Source organism: Neopsephotus bourkii, unplaced genomic scaffold (assembly GCF_033783945.1).
Source record: "Neopsephotus bourkii isolate Nb327-2 ecotype Australia unplaced genomic scaffold, CSIRO-AGI_Nbou_v1 NB_1615, whole genome shotgun sequence".
Lineage (NCBI taxonomy): Eukaryota > Metazoa > Chordata > Aves > Psittaciformes > Psittacidae > Neopsephotus > Neopsephotus bourkii.
In genome coordinates this window covers 1,814,191-1,833,541 of record NW_026902090.1, presented here as the reverse complement: position 1 = coordinate 1,833,541, position 19,351 = coordinate 1,814,191, and the positions used below count along the sequence as shown (strand labels likewise).

The window sequence follows — 19,351 nt, the reverse complement described above, 5'->3', positions numbered from 1 at the left end:
TCCTAGGACAGAGTCAGATGAATCCCTGCAAGGCCACCAGCACACTTGCCATCAACAATGGTTTTGTAACCGGGGCACATCCAACAAGAGGGTGATGGTTAGATGCTGACAATGATTACAGGACTACATATGCATCTGCAGAAACAGATGGACTTTCTAAGCATTGACTCTGGGTCATTCAGTATGAGCCTCTGTATCTGAGAAAACCATTCTGGTCAGCTTCTCCTTCCCTTCTGGGTAATGATGGGTGTTTGCATGTGTGTGAATCATGAAGAATAATTAAATTTACTGTCTGGAGAGTGATCTGCTATTAATAAGTCTACTAAAACAACTTAATGAAATAAAATGAATGCTAAATAAATATTGGCTGATCTGTTTCTCCACAAACTTGATCCTGTATCAGGGAAAAGGCAATTTACACCTCTTAAACTCCAAAGGGAGAAAACTTTTGATACCTGTCTTTGCCCTTACCTGTCACTCCCTGTGGTTCCTTAGACAAATCTTCCTTTTGCAGCCTCATTTACTTGTGTTGCTTCTGTTCTTGTACTTAAATGTTCTAGGGGAGTTTCACAGTCCTCTGCCACTTCAAAAAACTATCTTCTATTTTGACTCTGATTCTCTTCAGGTAGCACAAGGTCAGTGATTTTGAATGGCTTACACTTTGCTGTGCCTTTGGTAAGGTCAGGCGTATTAAAATAATGTGGAAATGAACAGACATTATGAGATAGGAAGTCACTAGAACTTAAAAAAAACCCATGGTCAGGATATTTGATCTGGAGCTTTACAACTGTCATGTTATAAAGTGGATGGAGGTTCATGGCTTATGATAGCCATCCATGTGCAATGTCCTATGTGTCATAGAATCATAGAATAGTTAGGGTTGGAAAGGACCTTAAGATCATACAGTTCCAACCCCCTTGCCATGGGCAGAGACACCTCACACTAAATCATGCCACCCAAGGCTTCATCCAACCTGGCCTTGAACACTGCCAGGGATGGAGCATTCACAACCTCCCTGGGCAACCCATTCCAGTGCCTCACCACCCTAACAGGAAAGAATTTCTTCCTTATATCCAATCTAAACTTCCCCTGTTTAAGTTTGAACCATTACCCCTTGTCCTGTCACTACAGTCCCTAATGAAGAGTCCCTCCCCAGCATCCCTATAGGCCCCCTTCAGATACTGGAAGGCTGCTATGAGGTCTCCACGCAGCCTTCTCTTCTCCAGGCTGAACAGCCCAAACTTTCTCAGCCTGTCTTCATATGGGAGGTGCTCCAGTCCCCTGATCATCCTCGTGGCCCTCCTCTGGACTTGTTCCAACAGTTCCATGTCCTTTTTATGTTGAGGACACCAGAACTGCACACAATACTCCAAGTGAGGTCTCACGAGAGCAGAGTAAAGGGGCAGGATCACCTCCTTTGACCTGCTGGTCATGCTTCTTTTGATGCAGCCCAGGATACGGTTCTCCGCAGGGCTGCTCTGAATCTCTTCTCTGCCCAGCCTGTAGCTGTGCCTGGGATTGCTCCGACCCAGGTGTAGGACCTTGCACTTGGCATGGTTAAACTTCATGAGGTTGGCATCAGCCCACCTCACAAGTGTGTCAAGGTCCCTCTGGATGGCATTCCTTCCCTCCAGCGTATCAACCGAACCACACAGCTTGGTGTCATCGGCAAACTTGCTGAGGGCGCACTCAATCCCACTGTCCATGTCAGCGATGAAGATGTTAAACAAGACCGGTCCCAACATCGATCCCTGAGGGACACCACTCGTTACTGGTCTCCAGCTGGACATTGACTCCTTTGTTTAGGCCAGGGCTACGAATCACCCCATGGAAAACTGTATTCTTATCACAACTTGTTTGAAGAGGAAGTTTGAGTTAATGGTTGAACACAGGTTATAGCCTTTTTTGGCAGCGGAGGGTGGTCCCATAGCTGTGAGTGTCTGATGTCCCATATACCCAAGCGTACTTCTCCATGACTGATCTGCTGGTGTTTTGTGCATCAGCCGTGCACCGCCACTCTGGTTGTTCCTTTGCACCAGTGCAGAAAAGACTTAACACAGGCAGTGGCTGCAGTTGCTGGGAGGGATGGAAGCTGGAGCGTATGTGTAAAAAGGTCATTTCTGCCAGAAGAGCAGATATCTCTCTCCACATAACCCCTTGGGTGAGGGATCTACAGGGGGAAGAAACAACCTTCTTCCTCTCCTACAATCAAATCTGAGGTATTAACTATCTTTCTGGCCCCTGAAATTGAAAGCAAACCAAAATGGTTCAGGAAACTGATGTGTTGGGTTTTTTGTTTGTTGGGTGTTTTTTTCCAGTATGATTTCAGCTGCCATTTCAAGACTTCAGAAATCCTTTACTTCTAAAGCACAGTAATTCTGCGGTGATGGTGGTCTTCTAGAAGAAAAGCTGAAAGTAGTGATGTATTTAGATAAAAACTGGACAATCCTGAAGTCCAGCTGTGCTTTCAAAAGCCTAAAGACAACTTCTTAGAAATGGTGCTTTGATTTTGCTTCCTTTCTTTCTTTGACAAGAGCCTATATGTCCTTTCAGATTTGGGGCTTTTAACTCTGTCTAGACCACTTACATTAAATATTATAATAAAGATCGCATGGTGGTGACTGATAAGTTTCAGATGGACTCTGGCCAAATCACAGCTCTTCATCATGCTGTAGCTGTGCTGTGGACAACCCATTTCCCATTGGATATTGCTTAAAACCTCTGCACTCTGGGTGCTTCCTGCTTTTGCTTGAAAGTGAAAGTATGAGTCATTCTGGAAGGCAATTAAGGAACAGATGAAATAAATAGCAAAGAATGACTTGCATAAAATCCCAAGCATAATTCCAGATCTACTTGGAAAACCATATCAAGTTTCCCAGATTTGTATTTTTTTCAAAGTTTCTGGTTATTTGTGGGTATTCAGACTGGTATGACTGAAAATCAATAGCATAGGATTGAGCAGGAGGCAAATGGTCTTCCAACCTCTTTGAAGCAAAGCATGAGGTAAGTGTCTTCTAACTTTTGCTTCATTTCGATGAAGGGGATAATAAGCAGTGGAGTGCTTCCAAATTGCCAGGGAAAGTAAGATTCCCTCTTTCTTGGGCATAATTGGTGTCTGTAGTGATAGGAATTATTCTAATTAATATCAGTTCAAAAAGTAGTTTGAGAGATATGATTACTTATTGATAGTTATACTTCTGTGCCTATTGATTCCTGTTGCCTATTTATTTGTAATTAGGGCCTGCTGTAGGGCATGCATTAAACAGTAGTATGTGCACACAACAATCCTGCTGGAGTGTGGAGGGGTGGGAGAAATCAAACCACAAACAAGATGATACCATTACAGTTGTTGCACCTTTTACTTAACTTCCCCCACAGACCTCAGTGCCACCTTCTGCAGTGATGTATTTCAGTCACTTACCATAAGCAGGTTATTACAACCAAGTGATTACTTAGGTAACTGCTACTTTCTGTACCCTTGCTGTCTCCTCCAACTACTTCATCTTGACATCAACAGTGCTGGAACTGGAATTTCAGTTGAAGCTGCTTGGTGTCTGCATTTCCTGCAAACTTACCAATGCATTCCGTATCTGACTCTTCTGTTGTCCTTTGTAACTGTTTACATCTCCAGGTCACCTAACTGTAAAAATGCCTCTAGGTCTATTGAAATCGAAGTGTTAAAGCCTTGACTGAAAGGTAAAGCACTTTTTGTTTCTATTTTGTTTCTATTACTTACATTTCACGTGCTCCTTCACTGTGACATAACAGTATCTGGAATTCCTGGCTGACCCTGGGCATGAAACTTTGCTTTAACAGTTACAATAATTCAACTGCACACTAGTGTCTTTTCAAGGAAATCTGTATGACAGCAAGTCCAACTGTTCTTCATTGTTATTCAAGGAAGTTACACAACCGCTGTCCATGTTTATGCTTGGTGGATGGTGCATTTTGAAGTGTGCTGTCAAGCAGGGACAACCTCTCCTAGCAGGTTTCTTACAAACCTAAGGGTCAGAGTGTCCCTGGGGCAGAGAGCTTGCAGCTGAGGGCAGAATGTGTGTAAGAAGGGTTAAAGCAAGAAAGATGCAAGGTACATGATGTGATAGCAGGTGATGTTTTACTCCTGAAGTTGGGTTTAAGACGTCATAAACTACACAGATGACAGCTTTTGAAACACAGACTGAGGAATCAGGCAGGATGAAAGGAGGTGGTTTGCGGTGCACAGTACATCAGACTTGGCCACTTCATGTGCTAAAATAGCAATTTCCTATTTTCACTTGTGCTTTCAGTTTTGTATTGCTGTCACTTCTGCTTTGCAGACTCTCCCTAGGCCAGCCTGCCACTGGTATGGCACAGAGACACCAGATGGGTCACTCCTTTCCGTTTGAGTGAATTGGCTCCTGGTGTTTCTGGGTCCAGGTAAAACATCAGAAGAGTGGCCTTGGTCTTAGGCAAAGTGCTAAGCAAAACCTCAAACAAAATCCTTGCCAAACCCCAACAAAACCTAATGTAGCATAAACTGTCCCAGATAACTTTCAGGGCACTGTTATCTCTTATTTCTGCAGACCAAGGGCAGGATGTAGCTTGTACCTGTGTAGAGTCTGCTTTTAACTGTTAAAGCAGCTAGTGTGGAGACTTTCTCATACCGCTAAGTTTTAGGCGACTAATTACCCAACCATGCACAGCACATTGCAGGTAGTAATACTGGGGTGCTCTAAACTTGCAGATCTGGTTCTTCAGGTTGTCTAGTCCAAGTTTTTGACTCTGGAACACAATGTTTGAGACACAACAGTGGAGCACACAGGGCAATTGCACAAAGGATGTGTTTTGTGTGAGGGTTAACCTAAGGTATGCAGTTTGTGCAGCAGACTGGGAAGGCACAGGTCTGCGTGCCGTTTTGGTGGCAATGTGGATGATTTCAGACAAGTTACTCCCTTAACTTTGCAAAGCTGCAACTTTATCAAGCGGCCATGGTGATGGATGTGCGCTCTGGATTTTGTCACACATGTACAAGCTCCGCAGCCTGCAGCCCGCTGCCTGTCCCTGGCCGCTCTCTTCACAGGACACCTCTGCTCGTGGAGGAATCCCCTCCCAGACGCGAGACTGTCCTGGATGCGCCTGGGTCAGGCCCGACCGCCCCGGGCCGTTGCTCTCAGAGGAGCGGCTCAGCCGCGCCCGTAACGGGCCGGGCGGTGCCACCCGGCCGGGCGCGGGTGGGGCGGGCGCGGGTGAGGCGGGCGCGGGTGGGGCCGGCGCGGGGTGGGGCCCGCCCCGCACTCACCAATCAGAGAGCGCGAATGGGGTGGGAGGGGACGAGTGGCACAAGACCAAGGCGCCAAACAGCCGTTGCTCTACCGGCCGCGGACGGACGTTCCCACCTCCCGCTGTCCTCGAGACCAATCACGGCCGCGTCCCGTCTACCCATCCCGCCCCCGGCGGCGAAAGAACCAATGGGAGGCTCGACTCCTTCAGCCGCTCAGCCAATCAGCGACGGAACTCGGGGGAGGAAAAAAACCACCTCAAAAAAACGGCCATAGCGGACGTCTCCCGCCGCAGCCCCCGGAGGTGAGGGTCGCTTCGGCCGCCGGGCTTTGCTATGGTGCTGGAAGCCGTCGGTCTCGGCGTTCCTCTGAGCTCCGCGGGGCCAGCTGGGCGACCCGCGTCATGACCTGGCCGCTCGGTGTGGGCGTGCCCGTCATCAAGTCCCGACGCCATTTTACGCCAGAGGCCGCGACCACAGAGACATCTCAAGAATTAAGGTAGCGGCGGAGAGCGGCTGAGGGGCGGGCGGGACGGCGGGAGGCGGTGGCGGCCGCCGACAGGTACTACGGCCGCAGACAGGTACCGTGCCCGCCCAGCGGGATGCCGCTGGGCTCCCGGCATGCACCGCGCCGGCCGGGGCGCGAGGGGAGCTCCCGGCGTGCACCGCGCCTCCAGCAGGGGGCGCCCCTCCGTGGGACTCCCGGCGTGCACCGCGGAGGCGGCGGGGCTGTTATGGTCGGGGTCCGGGGGCGCGCTGGTGGTGGAGGGCGGTGAAGGAGCCCCTGGTGCTGTTCCCTGCTCCAGCCTTTCAGTCCCTCTGAGCCTGGCAGGTGGGGTGTAAGACTGCCAGGGAGCACGGTGGTGTGCCAGGCTGGGGTCGGCTGGTGCCCTCATCATCCGTTAGTGTGCCGCTGGCAGTTACATCCCTGAGGTGCTTGCCCTTGTTGTTCAGTGGTACCGGTAGTTTGTTGGCCAAGGTGAAAGGAAGCTGATAGCCAGGCAGCCTGCAGCATGAAGAGAAACTGAAACCCCCCCCCTGTCTGGCTGAGTACTGACAGGTATCTTCAGCACATGGTTCAAAATACATGTAGTACACATCCTTCTGTCATACTTGTTGGTATTTGTTAGCAGTCTGCCTGTGGAGCTCGGCAAACTTCAGCAGTTCTGCTTTAAAGAGGGAACTTAAGTTGTCACTGATTCAGATTTCAAGCTGGTTCTAGCTGTGAACTGTACTGATAACAATGCTAGAGGACAAGGTCGCCAGTGAAGGTGGTGGGAGGCAATGGCATAATTTTCTTATGCCATTAGCGGTGTTTTATTCATTTCAGCTGATGCTCTTTTTTGATAGCACTGACATTTGAAGGAAAGGGAGAAAGGTGGAAGTTCAGCTCCTCTTCTGTGTTGTTTCTTGCCCGAGGAAGTGAAACTACTCTTTAGTTTTGCTGTGGTTGTATAAAAGACTCTTACGGTCTGAAAGACTGTGGTTTCGTGTGTGACTTTCTGTTCTGAGTTGTTTTGTTGTTTTTGTGTTTGGTTGGTTTGTTGGTTTTTAACTCTGTGATGCTTTTCAAGATGCTTCATTTCGTCAAAGATGAAGCAACATTTAGTAGTTCATGTCTACTTTGCGTGGCTTTGCTTTCTCTGAGTTTAGTAGTTCATGTCTATGTTGCATGGCTTTGCTTTCTCTGAGCTATTTCTAGTGTTTCTAGCACAGATTTCTGAAAGTACAGATTTTATCCAAGCAGAGATAATCACTGATATGGCTGTAAATACTAATTACTATTGAAGTATACAAGGATGCTGGAGAGGAACTCTTCATTAGGGACTGTAGCAATAGGACAAGGGGTGATGGGCTCAAACTAAAGTAGGGGAAATTCAGGTTAGATACAAGGAAGTTCTTTACTGTGAGGGTGGTGAGGCACTGGAATGGGTTGCCCAAGGAAGTTGTGAATGCTCCACCCCTGGCAGTGTTCAAGGCTGGATTGGACAGAGCCACGGGTGACATAGTGTGATGTGCACCTACCTATGGCAGGGGGGTTGGAACTAGATGATCTTAAGGTCCTTTTCAAATCTAACCATTCTGTGATTTTATACTCAGGGGTTTGTCTCTTTACACAAGTGGAAAAATTTCCTCCCTCCCTCTTTCATGCAGGTAGTGCCCTCAATTTTGAAAGATCTGGAAGGATCCTGCCATCTCACAGCTAGGTAGCTTTTTTTTTCCTCAAGTAAGATCATATTTATGGGTTTTGCCTTTTCTTCTCTGTGTTTTTTAGTGTTTCTGGTGTCTCACTGAAAATGAGATTTCACAAAATAACAGTGGGTCAGTTTTTAGTGGGGATGAATATCTTTTGCTGAATTTATTTATTTTGGTAAAAAGTGCTAACCAGAGCTATGTAGTTGTTGACAAAGATATATGAAACAACTGTGACTTTCGTGTCGGGTTAAAAAGAGTGAAACGTGGTAATTGTTGTTACTTCAGCAGTTCTTCATTCTTTTAGGGCTGATAATTTGACCTTTTATTAAAACAAGAGTGGAAATTCTTTTGTGAATAGTTTGTGAACAGTTATGGTCCTTTTCACATGAAAATCACAGTTCTGTTTATACTTTCATATATATGAAGAACAGGTTGGAAAGCCCAGTACTCTCATGTTCCTTCTTGTATTGTATTACATGCTTGCTTGCTTTTTTTCTTTGTCTTAGTTTGATTTTTCTAGTCCACTTCCTTGTCTGAGATTCAGTATGGCACTCAAGAAATTACCTTTAGCTGGGTAGTTCCTATCCCTTGCACTTCCCAGAAGCAGAATTACAAATGCAAAGTAGAAAATGTCAATAGATAAGCACTTTAAAACAAATAATATAAGACAAATCACTCTTCAGTCAAGTTAAACTTATCCCAGGGAGGGTACAAAAAAAACCCTTTTAGCATCAGTGCCTCCATCCTCTCAGTTACTTATACAAGGCTTTGTATAATTATGGAACAAATGTTAATTTTGTTGGAAAGCTCTTGCATTAGAATGCCAGACAACAATGAGGGAGTGGATATGGGAGGGACATAAGCAGTCCTTCAAAATCAGTGGCTGTGCAAAGGAGGAAGAAGGTAGTTGAAAGCTTTGATTTTGGTATTTCTTCAAGAGAAACCAAAAAAAATTCCTCTTCTTCAGAGAGGAATCTGAGAGGTAACCGAAGGTGAGATTTGGACTGCCAGCAGTGTTTGGTATTGCAGATGGGGCTTTAACCTAGAAGGGAGAAGTACAGTTGCTTAATTAGGAGAATGGAAGAGTTTTGGAAAGCTGTGCAATGTAGAAAGCTGTGGCATGGCATGGTTTTGCAGAGGTGAGAGCAATCACAAGCAAGCATCAGAGGAGTGTCCTGAGGAATGCAAGACTGAGAGAGCCTTGCTGTGAGAAGGTGAGGTCAGGGTGTCAGAGGTGGTCAGTGACAGGGAGATTAATCAGTCAGCAACAGCAATAATAGCAAATAAACCTGCAATTCAGCCTTTTGATTCTTCTGTTGAACTGAAATTTGGGGACACTGGTGCTTCAGCATGTGGGATGACCAGGCATCAGATTAAGCTGGGATAGGTTGGAGACAAGTAGTTTTTTTGTTCTCTTTGGTAAGACGAAGGGACACATGTTCCAATGACAGATGTTTTTTCATTGAGTTACAGTATTCTCAACATCACTGCTTGCCAGTGACCTGATTAAAAAAGTATCAATGCATCATGAACAACTTTTTGTATTTGGACAGGTGCTAAAAATGCAGAAGCCATGTTAGGAAATGTGAAAGTGAAAGTAACAAGCTTAGGGAAGGACTGAAAATGAAATCCAAGTTTAGTTGGAACAGTTGAGCAGTGGGTTCTTCTGGTCTGAACTTCAAAAATAGTTATTGATTCTGTGAAAGCATTCACTTAGGGGTGCTTAGAATATGGCATAAATAAGTTTTGCCTTCTTAATCACTGTTACACAGACAGTAATGATAGAGCTTTGTTTTGGAAGACACAGAAATATTACAAAAGATGGAAGAAAGTCTTAAATATTTATTATTCTTGATTTATCATATCTTTCACTGGAAAAGACACTTCCAAAACAGGCTTAAGTATAACCTTGACGTTGTTAATAAACTTCCTTGCCATGTGGGAGAAGATAAAAGTTTATCAACTTCAGAGTCCATGCTGCATTTTAATGGTCAGGTTTCCAAGTAAAGTACAATGCCCATTTTTAGAAGTGCATTCTCTCACAGAGAAATGCCTTCGTGTTCTCACATCCCACTTACCTCTTGCCTGATAAAATACCTCCGATTTAAAGCTATTACTTACATTGTGTATGTATAAAAGTAAGATGTTATAGACTGTTGTTTCTGTTGGAATCCAGAAGGTGCCCTTAATGTGTGTGCTGAGAGGGAGGCTGCTAACATGTACTTTGTTAAGGGGCAGTGCTGGTACAAGTTCTTGCTGAGGAGTCTGGTGATAGTGCAGGTAGGGATTTCCATCCCAGCCTGGCACCAGATGTGTGGAAAAAAGCCACAAAGGCTTTCGGACAACAAGGTATATCTTGCAGGTGGAACTATATGGTTAGACTTGATGGCAACTAATAATGCGTTAAAGAGGGTTTGGTCACTGATGGTATTGATTAGGCTGCTTACTGCTATTACACCTTGAGAAACAACCAGTAGGAGTTACCAGCTCGACGTGTCAACAATGGAGATGGGGAGGCAGTCGAAACCCTCACACAAGTGACTGGTGAGGTTTCCTCTGACATACTGGGTATAAATCAGGTCAGTCCCATTTAAGAAAGCTTAATTTAAGCTGGAAGAGTGGTTAAGACTTACTAGGATGATAAAGGAAACGGTTTGAATGAGGAAACTGACAGGTTGCCTTGATTGGCCAAGCAGAACAAGGCTAGAAGGTGATGAGGATGCTGATGCTTTCTCTGATCTATCCAGAAGAGGAGCTGCTGGCATTAAAATCAAATCTGTAGAAATAAATTGCAGCATTTTAATTTTGTCAATATTCACTGTATGGGTGTTTAGATTTTGTTCTTTTAAAATGATAAAGTTTTGTTTTCTTGTCAGAAACCAGACCATTACAGAGTTCTTCAAACCCGTTTTAAACCAAGGTAAGTATGTTTTTTTTAAAACAGAGGCTATTATGTGAGGTTTGGTTATCTAAGTGTGCAGAAGTATAGTTTAAGCTCATTCCAAATGGGAGCAGCAATGTAAGTATAGCTTACCAGCTACATCAATATGTGCACTTTGAATTTTTTTTCTAATAATGTATTTTAAACCAGTTAATTTCCTAATAAAATGGATTTATTTAATGATGTAATTATCGAATAAGTTACTTTCTCAGGCTTGAGCTAGACTGTTTCTAACAACTGAAGATGTGACATAGGTCATGCAGTTCTTTGATACGAAATAAATTGCATGGCATTAGCAAAACTAAATGATTAAGTAAATTAATTTTGAATTGCAGGTGTGAGATAAAATAGAAGTAATACAGTTCAATAAGACTTCCTCCCCCCCCAATATTGTGATTGTGAATAATTTGTCTTGTCTTTTCTCTCTTAGACCTTGTCCATAAAGACAGAACTGTATTGTGCTCACCAGACAGTGGAAATGTAAAAGATGCAGCTCTGTGTGCCGAGCATTTTGAAAAGAAAGTGTCTTCTCCAAAGAAGTTCAGAAGAAAAAAGATGCCAGACCAAACACAAAACACAAGTCCTGTGTTAGATGCCTTTCGGAGGAGAATTAAAGAGAAAAAAGACAGTGCAAACATTTCAGAGAATGGCACAGCATGCAAGGCACTGGGTTCGTTGTACCCAAAAGTTGTGATTGAAAAACTCCTTGTTAATCCAGGGTCTCAAAACAGCCATTTCTTGGTGAAAAAGGATAAAACTGTCAAGTCAGATCAGGGAAGAAATGAGAAGTGTTTAGGAGTAACAAGAGCACCATTGTCTTGTGGAAATTGTTGGGAACAGAAAACTGACTGTATGGATCTAGAAGACACAAGTTCAGACTCCGACAAACGGGTTTCATCACCAGAAGCTGATACTCAAGCCTGTGATAGAAACAATGGCACTGTGAACAACACAGCTCTGCGCCAAGCCCCAGGGCTTCCTAGGAAACTGTCCTGCACACCAACTGACTCTGAATTCACGATGTCACTGGGAGCTCTCTGCATAGAAAGGAAGTCATTCTCAGGAACAAGTGTATCACATCAGGTCTGTTTAAAAGGGTCATTAAAATTGGAAATCAGTGATTTTTTTCTTATAAGGACAGGGTTCCTAGTACTGCCTTTTTCAGCTGTAAAAAAAGTTTATGCTCTTTGCTGTTCCTTTGTGAACTTTAGGTCATGCTTGGGTAAGCTGGTTCTTAACTATTTTACAATAAATGAGAAATCCTGGTTTAAAAGCAGGGGAGATATTCTGAATTAGATGTGAGCATGGAAACTGTAATTTTAAATTGTATTTTGTAGAAAAAATGTCTTTATCTTAAATGTCTTACAACCTTATGTTTTCTAACAGTGTTGTGTAGAGAACACATGTGGGGATCTCACAGCAGCCTTCCAGTATCTGAAGGGGGCCTACAAGGATGGGGAGGGACTCTTCATCGGGGACTGTAGTGATAGGACAAGGGGTAATGGATTTAAACTTAAACAGAGGAAGCTCAGGTTAGATATAAGGAACAGGCTGCCCAGAGAAGTGGTGAATGCTCCATCCCTGGCAGTGTTGAAGGCCAGGTTGGACAGACCCTTGGGCGACATGGTCTAGTGTGAGCTGTCCCTGGCTGTGGCAGGGGGGTTGGAACTAGATGATCCTTTCCAACCCAAACCATTCTGTGATTCTATAGTGCAATATGAATGGAACAGAAAGAAAGATTTAGTTTGTCTTTCATTTTCTCCTTAGCACCTGTTCCACTGTATTTGCTTGTCTGTGCTTTCTGTCAGTTTGGTTTTTAAGTTGCTAATGACTTGCTTGAGGAAAGGCAAATAGGGTATGTTGCCATATAACCCAAGCTTCCTAATGGCCCTAAAAGTGGAGAGAGATAGAACCATAGGCCAGTCTGAGGAAAAGATACACAGTTTGGGTTGTGGAGTGTCCTTGTGTTGAGATCTTTGCACTGTGTTTTAAGTTTTGAAATGAAGTACCTTGCCACGTTTCTGGGAGTGTGTGGAACTAAGGCTGTGCTGGATTTAACACTTGGCTCAAGATGTCAGCATCCTGGTTTTAAAAAGTATGCAGTTAACTTTTCTATTTTCTCCATCTTTGTTTTTAGGGAAATGGATTTCCTTTAAGAAAAATACTGCATTCTGGTTCAAGGAAGATTGCCTCAGGTAGAAGTAGTGTTGATAATATGGGCTTAATGAAACAATCAGGTTCATCACTTAGTGTCTGTGTTTATTGGCATTTTTTCTTGGGAGTTATGTTTTTCTGTTTTCTCTCTCTTAAAAAAAAGAAAAGGTAAAATGCTGTTGTATTGGCAAGATTATTTCCAATACATGGCAAGTCTGAAAAGATGTTAATTTGAGGTTTTAGTGAAAACAGATTATTTTTAACTTAATTAGAAGTCATGATAGTTCTTTGTCTTAAGCCCTTGGTACCTGACCATTTTTATAGTTTCTCTTGCATCTTGGAAAATCCACATTCCTTGAAGGGGTTAACAAATTTCAGCTTAATCCAGGAGGAAAATTCTTGTTGAACCAAGCACTAAAATTTAGCTGGTGTTATTGTTGCTTGTTGTCTGGTTTTTAACCATGTAATTTTATTCTACAGTAGGTACAACTGAATATAAAAAGCTCACATGAATAGAAACTTGGGCTTGGTCAGTAGGAGGATTTTAAAAAGGTGGAGGGGAACAATGCTACTCTGCTTCAGTTTCCACCCATGCTGCCACTGGGACTTGGCTACCGGTGGGAGGAGGTGATCTGGCTGAAAATTGAGTTGGGAAGTTCTAAGCCACATCAGCTCCATGAAGTAGGTTGGCATGAAGTGGCCAGGGGCTGATGCCAGCTTAAGACAGGAAGCAGAAAAACATGATGAAGGTGGTGGTCTCTGGAGCCATAGAATAATAGCCTCAAAACAGATTTCTTTGTATTCTGATTTTTTTTTTTGTGACTGCTGTTAAAATTACCCCAAAATACTTTTTGTACTGTTCATTCCTTATAAACATAATACATAATTACAGACATTTTCTTCCAGTCGCATACCTCAACTGGGGTATTGTCTGTTTCCAAAGACTGACTGATTATAGTATATAGGAAAAGTGTCGTACAGTGTCTACTCAGCTGCTTTAAAATAAAAGGATTTAATTTCATTTCCAAGTTAGTTACAATAACGTAATAATAACATAACAATAAAGTATCAACTAAATCTTGATTGTGGTCCACTGTGTTCAAGCAGAATGGAAGTATTGTTTCTGATAAAAAAAAAATTCAGTCATAGCTGATTTAAAACCAGTTACTTTTTTAAGGGTAAAATGTTGTTTTGGAGGTTTTAATTATTTTTTAAACATGACAACAGTGGTTTACCTTCTTAAAACACTTTTTAGATGACCCATCTCAACCAAAGCCAAAGCGGGTTTACAAACATGAGGCATCTTCTTCGAATGCACTGAGAACATCATCTGAGATGGCTGCTGGTGTGCAGAAGACCCAGTCTGTTCCTTCATGCTGCCTTAGAACTAAGATATCTTCTGGGCGATCAAAACAAATAGACTTTCCTGGGAAAAGAAAACGTGATGCCATGAGTGTGGATGCAGACAGTTCAAATCGGTCTGAAGTGTCAAGTTTGAATGAACCTGCTTTTAGTAGATCACCTGCAAAATGCAAAAATAGGAAGACTCACTTCGTAAAAAATATCCTTTTAAAGTCTACTTGTGGTGGTGTTCTGCAACTGATGGAGGCTGCTGCTCTACCTAGACATGATTCTTCTCTCTCAGAGGAATACCTCAACTCAAGCCATGAAAATGAGAAAAATAACTGCTCCTCTGGTGGTTTGTCATCTTCATATTCTGCACACAGTCCTGGTAAGAATAACCACATTTCAGTTGTGGATACCAAAGAGAATCAATTACAGGTGGCTAACTCATGCTTTTTCTTGGAAAAGTCCCCTCCTTTTTCTCAGGAAAAAAGTGCTGTGTTGCCTTCTCTCCATCACTTAACACATACAAAAGGGGTGAAATCTCATCCCCAGAACACTGGCTTATCTCAGGTATTGGATGCTAAGAAAGAGCAAGATGGGAAAAGAACAGAAAGATGTGCTTACAGTATTCAATCCAGCAACAGGTTTTCACAAACAAAAGATGAGGCTTCCGAAAGTGCTTCTGATTCAGTGGAAGGATCTGGAAAACTGGCACTCTCCAAAGGTACTGGTAAAAGTGTTCCCCATTCATTGTCTTTTAAGGAAGGGCACATGGACAGTGGCTATAAGTGTTCAGAACCCTCGAGGGATTTAAAAGTTGAAAGCACCTGTACGTCCAAGTCCAAGCTGAGTGGAAAATCAAAAAGCAGCTTTGACAGCGAAGATGAAAGTTTGGAATGCAATCTAGATGATGATGATGATGATGAAGAATTTGTGCCACTGCAAGAAATCCTCTTTTCAAGTTCCAAGCCACAGGCAGGTAACCTGGAAGAATCTTCTGACAGTTTTTCTCCGGTCAATATGAGTCCATTACTGAAGCTTCATGTAAGTGGCTAAAAAAAACCCCAAACAAATCCCCAAGAAAGCATTGCATCAGATTTGTTCTGTTGTATTTTTTAGTGATTCGGGTTTTTTTCTCCTTTGTTCATAATGCATGGAAAATTGGAGTCACTTGCCTGTAAAAGTGGTTACTCAGCTGAAGGGTCCTATGCTGCACAGTGCAATGCAGTCAGAGAAAGGGAGAACTCATTACTATGTATGTCCTTGGAATGGCTGAAAGATGGTTTGTGCAGCTAGATTACATTACCTATATGCCTTCCAGTGTTTTTTAGGAGTTCTGTTTTTGCTTGTTCCCTCTAAAGAAAAAGGCAGGAGGCTACATTTAGAAGATGTGTGGGGTTTTGAGTTGAGGTTAACTAGAGGAAATTGATTTAAATGTTGAGAGACCTGTGTGCTAGACTCCAGTCCTATATCCTTGACAGTCTGTGATTGTCAGAGCTCTGTGTGCAAGTTCTTGATCTGCAAGTATGGTGTTTTCTTTGAGGTTGAATTTCATGGGTATTGGACGTATTTTAGTATTTCAAAAAGCTGAATGACTTCTGCTCACGAGGACCAGTGATTCGCAGCTTACAGGATATTACACTGATGAATTGATCTGTGTTTTTAAGACTTAGCCTGTTTGTTCAGATAGCACCTTGTCAAATAGTGGTTTTGGAGTTTTACTGTAAAATAATGTTCTGATGAGGAAAGTACTGCAGTAGGACTTTATGTGGCGTTCCTGGCAAAGTTGGTACAGGTGGGAAATGCCTCTGTTTAAATAAAAGATTCAGTACTGAATGTGGCAGGGTTGGAATTAATTTTGTTTAGAGCAGTTGTATGCTGCTGTGTGTTTTGGACAGAAACGGTGTTGATGAGAAACCAGTGTTCTGACTGCTGTAGAGCAGTGCTTGCGCAGCATAGAGGCTTTCCCTTCTTCCCACTCTGCCTCTGCAGTGATTAGGCTGGAGTGGTCGAAGAGTTAGGAGGGAACAGAGCCCGCACAGCTGAGGAAAGGGATGTATGTATTCCATGCCACACAGTGTCATGCTCAGCAATAAAAACAAACCAGGAAGAGCTGGTCTGGCACATAGCTATTACTCAGAGCTGGGAATCCTGCTTGTGGCATGTACTGAGTGATTGCCTTTGCATTATTTTTTTTTTCCCTGCTTATCCTCTTTTTCTTCACTTACTAAACTTTGTCCCAACCCAGGAGTTTTCTTGCTTTTGCTCTTGCTCATTCTCCTGCACCACCGAGCGGGGAAAGGAACAAGCTGTGTGGTGCCGAGATACTGGCTGGCATCAGCCCACCACTATTTTCTACAATAGAAAACAAACAGCAGAATATCTGTATAAATACTGTCTTCCTCTCCTATTTTTAAAATTCTGAAGTGGTTTATTTAAAGTTTAAACATGGAGGGAGATTTAGATTGGATAGAAGAAAGAAATTCTTTACTGTGAGAGAGGTGAGGCACTGGAACAGGCTGCCTGAGGAAGTTGTGGCTTCCCAAAGAAGTTGTAGCTGCTCCATCCGCAGCAGTATTCAAGGCTAGGCTGAACAGAGCCTTGAGCAATCTGGTCCAGTGGGAGGTGACCTTGCCCGTGGCAGAGGGGTTGGAACTAGGTGATCTTAAGGTCCTTTCCAACCCTAACTATTCTACGATTATGTTATTTGTTTACTAGTTACTGTTTCTGTAGGCAGATGTTGAACAGCCATAATTATTTTAACTGGCTTTATAATTCATTAAGCAAGCATGTCATAGATCAGAATTCTGTGGCTACATGCATATTCCACTGTATCAGCCAACATGTCCACATAGTTAATGGCTAATACTGATAAACAGATGTAGATTAGATCAAATGTTTGTGAAACGTGTGTGTGACCACAGCAGTTGGCCTATCCTGTTTCTGCATAATTAATGGCCAAGTAAGACAGCACAGTTAAGAACTGTCCCAAAATTTCCATGACCATGGGTTTGGCGTATACTAGCATTCTTCCCTTGCCTTGTAAAAAGGGGCACATGTGCACATTGGTGTAAAATCTTGATTTCTCAGTTGTTCACGAGTTATTTTAGACCTATTAACCAGATAGAAAGTAAGGTTAGAGGGCTTCAGCTTTCCCACAGGATTTCCCACACAAAGACATGCTGCTTGTTATGTATGAAAGCTATTTTCAAGTACCGAAGTAGGTGCTGTATTAAGTGGCTTTCTTTTTTTTATTAGCAGGTGACACTAACTAGTTTTTGTTGCCTTCGAGTAATAGAAAATCCCCAATTGAGAGGGAATGCTGTTACTGAATTGTGTTCTCCTAAAATGAATGAGCTCATAGGAAGAAGCTTTGTCCCTGGTAAGAGGCTATCCATTTAAGAAGGTGTTGTCAGAAGGGTTGTCCAAAGAACCAAGTCATGGCCATAAAAGACTTAAAGTCTGTATTGTCTGCTACTGAATAAAACACTGGCTACTGAAAACCATACTAATTTTGTTAGTGGTTAAGACTTTCTTTGTGTGTTGTTTTGTTTAGTTCTATTTATTAGCTGCTTGATTTGGGTTTGTTTTAGGATTTAGGAAGCTTTGTTTTGTCTGATGATTTTTGGTGACGATTTAGCCAACACTGGTACTTTGCCCTCTAGGGACTTCTGAAAGTAACAAAGGTACTGAATCATTTTTGGAGTTTTTTGTTTCATGCACAAGAATGGGGATTCTCAGGGTCTTGGTGAATGATAATAATAAAGGAGTGAGGTGAAAGGTTTCTGATGCTGGTATTCCTTGTGAAGGTTAGCTGGAGGTCAGCCACAGGGAGAGAGTCAGGGACTTGCTCTTCTGTTCCGTTGTGAAACAGTTTAATCATTGAGACTTGATAATTGTCGGGGGACCAAGAAACCTAAACTGTTAATTCTGCTGTTTTCAGGATCTCCTGAATAACTTCTTTGAGTTTTTATCTTCAAGTAAGATGTCATTAAAATTGGAGGTTTCTGTTTTGATCATGTTTATTGTCTAACACAGAATGAATTGATACCTTGCGGTACTTTCTAAATTTCTTTATTTCATTTACAGTTGTCTCAGCCTCCTGTTGTTAGCCAAGTGTCGTATGTGAACAGCTTAGAATACCTCTTGAAGGAGAAAGAAGAATCAAAAAGGTTTGTTTCTTAAAGCTGCTTTGAAAAATTTGGGCCAGAGTTGTAGAAGCTCAGAATTACCTTACCTCCTGAAAACTGATGGAGTTTTTGTAGGCAAAACTTAGCCTGCTGATACCACCGTCTGATGGGACCTACAAGTGTGGCTTAACTGTAAAAGCTGGATGACGTGCTCCTTCCAAGCAATAACGAGTGATTTGTTATACATCTGCCTACCCCTCAAGAGCCAGACTAAATTTACTGATGCCTTCATTGTAGGTCACTGAGCCAGCTAGCAGCTGCTGCACAGGCATGAAATAGAAGGATTTTATGTAGATTGACTGTACTAATTTTCTTCAGAGGCATTTGTAATTTAGTTGTGTTTTCTGAAGTTGCATAGACTCTTGGTATCTTGAGTAGCTACGCAGTTCAGTGAACAGAGCTAATGAGTGTTCCTGCAAGAGATCTTTTGGGTAGAAAGTGTAATGTGTAACGTGCCTAATACCACTAATGGCAGGCAGTGGTGATGGGTATATATGTGTGTGATTAACTGTTTTCATTAAAGAATCTGACCCTAATAACTATGGGCTGACTGACTATGGAGTAGTGAATACTCCTATAACTAATGCTGTTTAACAAATAAAATACTAGTATGATGCTGAAAAAAAAAAATCACAACAAAAAACAAACCAACCCCCAAAATTTAAAAAAAGCAATGAGAAGTTTCAGAGTTTTGGGCAATTACAGCAAATTCTGTCAGAAGTTGGCTGAGTGTGTTTGTCTTTGACAAACTAGTGATTAATTGTGCTGTTGGAAATTTGTTAGGGGTTGGGAAACATCTAATTTGTATCTTGGAATAGCAAGATGCTTAGCTTTCATACAGATACAATGTCTCACATGATTTTGCCATACCTAATGGGCTGCTGGCCCATTAGGGTTCATACTGGGTTCACATTCAGAGCTTCAATTTTTTTGATTTCTGTTGTAAATACTAAATGGTGATGATAAGTTCTGCTGCTACTGTTATTTCAGGATAGATGAACTAGAAAAGCAGCTGCAGGAAGACCTACAAGGAAAGGAAGCTGATTCTTCAGATGGAGAAAATGAGAATACCACTGGAGATGAAGATCTCTCAGAAGAGCACAGGTCCTTCCAGCTCCTAAACCAATTAAATCTAGTTCTTCACTTTCCTAGCTTTTTTCTAATCTCCCTTCATTAGTTCTTAGTATGTTTAATGTGAACCATTTTTATTGTCTTCTGGGGTAAGGTGGGTTTTCTTGGACAGTGCTGTCTGAACAGTTGAGCTTT

At 42.6% G+C, this 19,351-nt stretch overlaps 1 protein-coding gene across 11 annotated transcripts in view; it reads left to right on the top strand.

The window, feature by feature from the left end:
• Positions 1 to 2,921: 2,921 nt before the first annotated feature.
• Positions 2,922 to 19,351, top strand: part of SLF2 (SMC5-SMC6 complex localization factor 2) — a 31,140-nt gene continuing 14,710 nt past the window's right edge. For 3 of the 11 annotated variants that reach the window (XM_061372550.1, XM_061372547.1, XM_061372551.1), the window contains exons 1-6: positions 9,602 to 10,373; positions 10,825 to 11,477; positions 12,532 to 12,631; positions 13,804 to 14,939; positions 17,985 to 18,067; positions 19,076 to 19,189. In XM_061372550.1, coding sequence (XP_061228534.1) covers positions 10,112 to 10,373; positions 10,825 to 11,477; positions 12,532 to 12,631; positions 13,804 to 14,939; positions 17,985 to 18,067; positions 19,076 to 19,189 — 2,348 coding nt within the window. In that variant the 5' untranslated portion in view covers positions 9,602 to 10,111. Of the gene's footprint in view, positions 3,004 to 5,261; positions 5,757 to 8,590; positions 8,668 to 9,601; positions 10,374 to 10,824; positions 11,478 to 12,531; positions 12,632 to 13,803; positions 14,940 to 17,984; positions 18,068 to 19,075; positions 19,190 to 19,351 lie in introns of those variants that run through there. The other 8 variants (XM_061372553.1, XM_061372552.1, XM_061372548.1 and 5 more) reach the window with 8 other exon arrangements.